At 54.6% G+C, this 7,118-nt stretch overlaps 1 protein-coding gene across 1 annotated transcript; it reads right to left on the reverse strand.

Annotated features, from left to right (window-relative positions):
* Window positions 1–456: 456 nt before the first annotated feature.
* CLDN9 (claudin 9) lies at window positions 457–1,169 on the reverse strand (the record flags this gene model as incomplete). The annotated part of the gene is made up of 1 exon (XM_081089297.1): window positions 457–1,169. The coding sequence occupies one exon, from the start codon at window positions 1,167–1,169 to the stop codon at window positions 516–518; it is 654 nt and encodes a 217-aa protein (XP_080945423.1). The 3' UTR covers window positions 457–515.
* Between the last annotated feature and the right edge of the window lie 5,949 nt (window positions 1,170–7,118).

Genomic DNA, 7,118 nt, shown 5'->3' on the forward strand with positions numbered 1-7,118 from the left:
CACAGGTCAAGGCAGCAGAGGTACAAATACTCTTTATTCTGGGAACGGGTGGGGGCAGGGAGTGGGTTGGGCCCTTCTGGCCTGGAGGAGATTGGCTTCTCCCAGAGGGCCTGGCCTGGGTCTCTGAATGAAGGTGGTGGCCAGACTGGAGGGGACCGGCTCCAGGGCCAGCAGAGCATAATCCTCTCCTTGTTTGAGCCAAGGAGTACGGCCCTTTGGGGGAGGCCCCGGTTCCAGGGGCAGGGGAGGCCTCAGGAAGGGGAGGAGAGCCAACGTAGGTCCAGGAAGCAGAAGACAGCAACTGGTTGGGGGAGTTGGGTGGCCAGGAGGTGGGGACCCCATGGAGGAGGATCTGGGCTCAGCCAAGCCATCTGAGACTAGCCCAGCAGCCAAACCTGGCTGGAACGCCTAGAAAGTAGGTTTCATGTGGGGAAGGGGTGGAGGGTAGAAGGCAGGAGTTGGAGAGGGCATCCAGCGCAAGCCAAGGCTCTGAGCAGTGGGCTTCTGCAGACACTTCACACATAGTCCCTCTTGTCCATTCCAGAGGTGCCAGAGCGGGAGGGGATGGAGTAGCCCAGCCTGGGTCCTCTGGGCCGGTCGATCTGGGGCGGGGGGCATGTGCAGCAGAGGAGGCCCCCGCCCAGCATGAGCAGGGCAGCTGCTGCCCAGCCCAGGTAAAGGGAGGCCCCCAGCTCCCGCTTGAGGGCCTCAGCCACCAGGGGGTTGTAGAAGTCCTGGATGATGGCGTGGGCCGTCCAGCAGATGGGGATGAGAACCAGGATGCCCGAGAGGACGAGGATGACTCCCGCGGTGAGCACAATTCGGGCTTTTGCAACTTCGTCCTCCACACAGGTGGTGCACTGGGCTCCCGTGATGGCCACCAGCAGACCCAGCAGGGAGAGCAGGAGGGCGATGACACAGAGGGCGCGGGCGGCCTGCAGGTCCTGGGGCAGCGCCAGCATCGAGTCGTACACCTTGCACTGCAGCTGGCCTGTGCTCTGCACCACGCAGGACATCCACAGCCCCTCCCACATCACCTGGGCCACCACAATGCTGTTGCCGATGAAGGCGGTCACCTTCCACAGCGGCAGGGCGCAGGACACCAGGGTCCCCAGCCAGCCCAGCACAGCCAGGGTCATGCCTAGGAGTTCGAGGCCAGCTGAAGCCATCTGTCCCCTCAGTTAGGTCTTCTCCGCTCTCGGTGGCCTGGTTAACAGGAGTGCGGCGTCCGACGCTGCCAAGCAGGGTCTTGGTGCCTGCCAGGAGTGGGCGGTCAGTGTCCTCAGGCCAAGACAGTCCTCACATTTGTGAGCCTCTTGCAAGGCACCTCCTCGCTCTGTGCCCCTGGCAGGTGTGCCCCTGGTCCCCAGCAAACAAAATCGCACAGTCCTGCTCAGTTGAATGGCTGGTGTCCCCTTGAGGCGCCTGGTGGCTGCTTCTTCTCCTGCCACTCTGCAGACACGTTCCTACCACCGCCTGTCTGACCAGCTACGCAGAACCTACCCTGCGACCCACCTTCAGGCTGGGGAGAGCCTCCTCCCTCTGGCTGGCGCAGGATCGCGAGGAGCAGTGCAGCCTTGCCCGGGGCACCTGAGGACTGCGCTCCTGGCCACAGACACGGGGTTTTAAGGCCGAGGCAGGGGAGGAGCCACCAGACCAAGGCTGGGAGGCTGGTGCTGTGGGAGGAGGCGGGGGCGGGGCAAGGGGGGACCCAGAGTGTCGGGGATGGGGAAAGAACACATACCATGACCGGGAAGAAACAGGGGGGGAAAGAAGAACATCCATGCCTGTGGGAACCCAGACACAAAGGAATGGTGAGGCTGTGGGAACCCAGACACAAAGGAATGGTGAGGCCAGGCCTGGTAGCTCACTTCGTTAGAGTGTCCTCCACGTATGCCAAGGCTTGGAGTTCCATCCCCGGTCAGGGTACATGCAAGAATCAACCAATGAATGCATAAATGAGTGGAACACAGACCTCTCTCCCATCCTCTCTAAAAAAAATAATAAAATAAAAAAAAATTTAAAAAAAGGAAGAAAGAAAGGAAGGAAGGAAGAAATGGTCTCAGGGAGAAGAAGTGCAGCTCACAAAGTAACAGTTGGCTCAGGACAAAGAAGTGGAGAGTTGGGGGCTCAGCCCGCCTCCTGAGCCTCCTCCACCCCCAGCCACCCCTCCCTCCCGTCTTCGCTCTTCCGGGCTGGTTCATTTCATGATGATGCAAGGGTACCCCAGCTTTTCCAGTATCGAGAACCCCCACCCGCCCCTACCCAGCGCTAGGACTCTCCGGAATTCGATCTGCCTCCTGTCTCAGCCCAGGGCCCTGGCGGCTCCCGGGGGAGGGGCCCCGCCCGCACCGTTTCCTAGGCGACAGGTGCCTGGCGCCCAGCTCAGGTGGCATCGTCCAGGCAACGGCCTAGAAAACCACCCCCTCGCTTCTACCTCAGCCCAGGTACGCCCTCTCCACCCCCTCCACTGAAACCGAGGGCCAGGCTGCAGTCTCTAGAGGCCCGGGATAAAGAGCCCGTTGTGGGCCTGGGGGAGGAGCACTCAGGGCCCGGAGTGAAAGGGGAGAGGCAGGGACAGAGCACCGGGCGGAGCTGACGCTCAGGACCCCTCCCATGCCCCTGGGAAGTGAGTGATTACTCTGGGTGAGATACCGCCAAGAAAGGCAGCAGGGGTTAGGCCCAGGTGACTCGGGTTTCTTTGAACCCAGCCTCATCATCCTCAAGAAAGACGCTCTTGATAGAAACATCAATGATGAGAATCATTGACCGGCTGCCTCCTGCATGCCCCCTACTGGAGATCCAGCCCACAACCCCGGCCTGCGCCCTGACGGGGAATCAAACCGTGACCTCCTGGTTCATGGGTCGACACTCAATCACTGAGCCATACCAGCCAGGCTGGAGGTAAATAAACACACACACACACACACACACACACACACACACACACAATACACAATAGCTCAACCTGCTATTTCTGCTGGCAAAGGAAAGACAAAAATTATAGCTCTTTACCTACAAATATTAAATTTTAGTATTTCTTTTTTAAAATATATTTTTATTGATTTCAGAGAGAAAGGGAGAGAGAGAAACATCAATGATGAAAGAGAACCATTGATTGGCTGGCTCCTGCATGCCCCCTACTGGGGATGGAGCCCACAACCTGGGTTTGACAGGAATCGAACCCAGGACCCTTCAGTTTGCAGGCTGACGCTCTATCCACTGAGCCAAACCGGCTAGGGCTGTTAGTATTTCTTTAAGCATGGTCAAATGATTTTTATATTAGTAGCTCTCATAATGTGTTATCGAGATTGATGACATGAAGAACTAACCAGTCAAAAGCTGAGTATATTGTCTTTCTAGATTTTATGGAAGTCATGAGGCCAGCTCTGTAGCACAAAGGGTACCATTATATGTCCACAAATAAACCAAAATATTGATGTACAATTGATTTTTGACAAGGATGCCAAGATCTTCCAATAGAAAAAGAAAAGTCTCTTCAACAAATGGTGCTGAGAAAATTGGAGAACCACATGCAAAAGAATGAAGTTGGAACCCTATCTAACTCCATATACAAAAATAAACTCAAGCCCTGACTGGTTTGGCTCAGCGGATAGATCGTCGGCCTGTGGACTCAAGGGTCCCAGGTTCGATTCTGGTCAAGGGCATGTACCTTGGTTGCGGGCACATCCCCAGTAGGGGGTGTGCAGGAGGCAGCTGATCGATGTTTCTCTCTCATCAATGTTTCTGGCTCTCTGTCCCTCTCCCTTCCTCTCTGTAAAAAAATCAATAAAATATATTTTTTTTAAAAAATGAACTCAAAATGGACCAACAACCTAAATGTAAGGTGTAAAACTATAACTTTCAGAAGATAATATGGGGGGATAATTCTTAATGTATTCAAATTTGGCAATGGATTTGTAGATTTGACTCCAAAAAAAAAGGAAAAAAAGAAAGAAAGACCCTCTTCCTCAAAACCCCTTGGAGCCCTGGTACTCCCCTTGTGGAGGGCAGCCTGGGAGTCACAGACCATGGCTCAAACCCTGCCCTACCCCACCTGGACAGATCTTGGAAAGTCAAGGTCCTTAACCTCCTTGGGTCAAATACTCGTTTGAGAAACCTCCTGAGATCCACAAACATGAGCCCCTCATTTGCAGGGAGGGGTCGTGAACTCTCTTAAGCCCCTCCCTGGGTGCTGAGAATTGAGAATTATTGTGTGAAGGGGTGGGGGAGGGGGGGAGGCTGATGAAAATTCCAACTTTCCAAGATGGTTGTGAGGACTCTCAAAGGCAGCCCACGCCTGGGGGAGCCTCTCGCTTCCATGCCTCCTGAGGAGGACCGGAGGCCTGACCACCTGGGAGGAAGTGCCCTTCAACAGGTGCCCCGGGGGCTGGGAGTACCCCACACACCTGGTCCCTGCACCACTTTACGACCCTGGGGGGGGGGGGGGGTGCTGGTGCTTCCTCCTCTGCTCAATGGGGCTCTATTTATAAATAATTATTTAAAAATGTTAAAATTGATTTTAGAGACAGGAAGAGAGAGAGAGAGAGAAACATCTACCACTGTCCCACCCATTCACGCATCATTAGCGACTCCTGTATGTGGTCTGACTAGATAGCAAACCCAAAACCCTGGCCCATCTGGACGGTGCTCCAACCAACTGAGCCACCCGGCCAGGGCTATAAATGATTCTAATTTCAGATTGGTGCATTGCTCTTTAGGATAGTTTAAGAGAGGTTTATACTTTCATCAGATTTGCAAAGGGATGGTTGACCCAAGAAAGCTTAAGAACCCCTAAAATGGGGAGACTGAGGCTAGAGCTCATCGGTGGGTCTGCAAGTGAGCGAGCTGCTGTGGTTGGGGCTTCCTCTACCCCTGGTACCTGTCTCATACCACCCCATAGGGCCGTGGGGAAGTGCTGTCCAGTAAGAGGGGCTGACTCTGGATGTCTGAGAACTGGGAGGGGGTGCTGACGACAGCAGAATGATGGACACAGGGAATCCTGGGGTGGGTTTGTCCAGCTCCTCCAGCTTCCCAGGCCCCACATTGCATGGGGAGAGGGGGTGTCTGAGAAGAAAGGCAAATAAAAGCAAGCTTTCAGTAGGCTCCCTCTAGGGCAGCGGTTCTCAACCTGTGGGTCGCGACCCCTTTGGGGGTCGAACGACCCTTTCACAGGGGTCGCCTAAGACCATCGGAAAACATATATAATTACATATTGTTTTGTGATGAATCACTGTGCTTTAATTATGTTCAATTTGTAACCATGAAATTGGGGGTCACCACAACATGAGGAGCTGTGTTAAAGGGTCGCGGCATTAGGAAGGTTGAGAACCACTGCTCTAGGGTTTCTGCAGGGCTGCCAGGAATCCAGCCCCACAGGTTTGGGCAGGTGTCAGGTGGACTCAGCAAGCAGGGGTCTCTGGAAGGGCCCACTGGCCTGCCCACAAGGCCTCCCATCCTGGGCAGCCAGCACAGGGCCTTTGTGGTCCCCACGCCCAGAGCAAGTCTGCCTCCTGCCTTGGCCATAAGGTGCCCAGCTCATCCTGATTTGCCTGGGACATTCTTTTTTGAGCACTGAGTGCTGCGTCCTGGGGATTCAGGGACAGTTGGTCAGCCTTGCTTCCAGGGCACACCAGTTCCACAGGCAGCTCTAAATCCTTAACGTTCCCCGGGCTGGTGTGGCTCAATGGATAGAGCGCCGGCCTGCAGACTGAAGGGTCCCAGGTTCTTTCCAGTCAAGAGCCAAGTGCACTGGTTGCAGGCTCGGTCCCCAGTAGGGGGCGGGCAGGAGGCAGCCAATCAATGGCTCTCTCATCATTGATGTTTCTATCTTTCGGTCTCCGCGTTTGACTTGGGGTCGTCGCCCCCTCCGTCGGACTCACCGGGGGTCTTGGGACCTTACAACTCTCCCTCTCCCTTCCTCTCCGAAATCAATAAAAATATATTAAAAACAAATAAATAAACGAACAAACAAGCAAACCCTTAACGTTGTCACGGGGCCTTGTGTGGTGCCGCGCACTCCAGGTAATGATAGTGCCCCAAGAAGGCAATAAGAGGACCCTAATTTTTGTATTTTATTTTAAATACATGTTATTGATTTTTTTACAGAGAAAGGGAGAGGGATAGAGAGTTAGAAATATCAATGAGACAGAAACATCAATCAGTTGCCTCCTGCACACTTCCCACTGGGGATGTGCCCCCAACCAAGGTACATGCCCTTGACCGGAATCGAATCTGGGACCCTTCAGTCCGCAGGCCGACGCTCTATCCACTGAGCCAAACCGGTTAGGGCAGGACCCTAATTTTTTTAGATCTTAGTTCTTTGGCCCAAAATCTCTACACTCAAGCAAGGGGAGACCCCACACTGCTAAGGACTGGCCAGCCACATGGGAGATGGGTTCTCAGAAGATAAAGATCCCCCCACTTTTATCCGCACCTCCAGAAACCAGTCCCTGCGGGAGGTACCTCCAGCCTGGCCTGGCCGCTTCAGCTTCCTCCCTGGACACGCCCATTCTTCCCCTCTTTGATAAGGCGCTTGCCTAGAGGGAGAGTAAAAGGGGGAAAATCTGTCGCGGAACTGGAGAGACCCGCAGGGGGGGTGGGTGTGGCAGAGGGCAGAGTCCTAGGGCACCTCGACAAGAATGCATTTCCCGCCCTCAGGCCTCCTTGGATAGAGGCCAGGAGGCCCCAGCCCCTCTCTTAGGTCCCCTGGTCCACCAGGATTTGTTTGGATCTGGGAACTGAAGGGTTAAAGTTGGAGCCTGAAGCAGGGACGGAGATGGGGCTGGAATGCCAGTGATATGGAGACTCCCACCCACCAAGGCTAGCATTTCAATGGCACTTTAACACTGCCTCTCGAATCCCTACCCCCATCGGCCTCTGCCTGGAAAGAGGTGGGGTAGAACTTTCCCCGCAGAGGGAGGAAACTCCGGAGGTGGCCTGGCCCTCCGCCGGCCCCTTCAGGGAGGGACAGAACCGGACTAGTCTTTGTTCTCGCTGGGCGGGCGCGGGGCTGGGGACGCTCTGGTGGGCAGAAGAATACAAAGCCCCATCTTCTCTCTCACTCTTTTTAAAATTTATTTTATTTTTCCTCACCTGAGAATATGCTTTTTATTGAT

This window comes from Myotis nattereri (genome assembly GCF_964212035.1).
Source record: "Myotis nattereri genome assembly, chromosome: 4".
Lineage (NCBI taxonomy): Eukaryota > Metazoa > Chordata > Mammalia > Chiroptera > Vespertilionidae > Myotis > Myotis nattereri.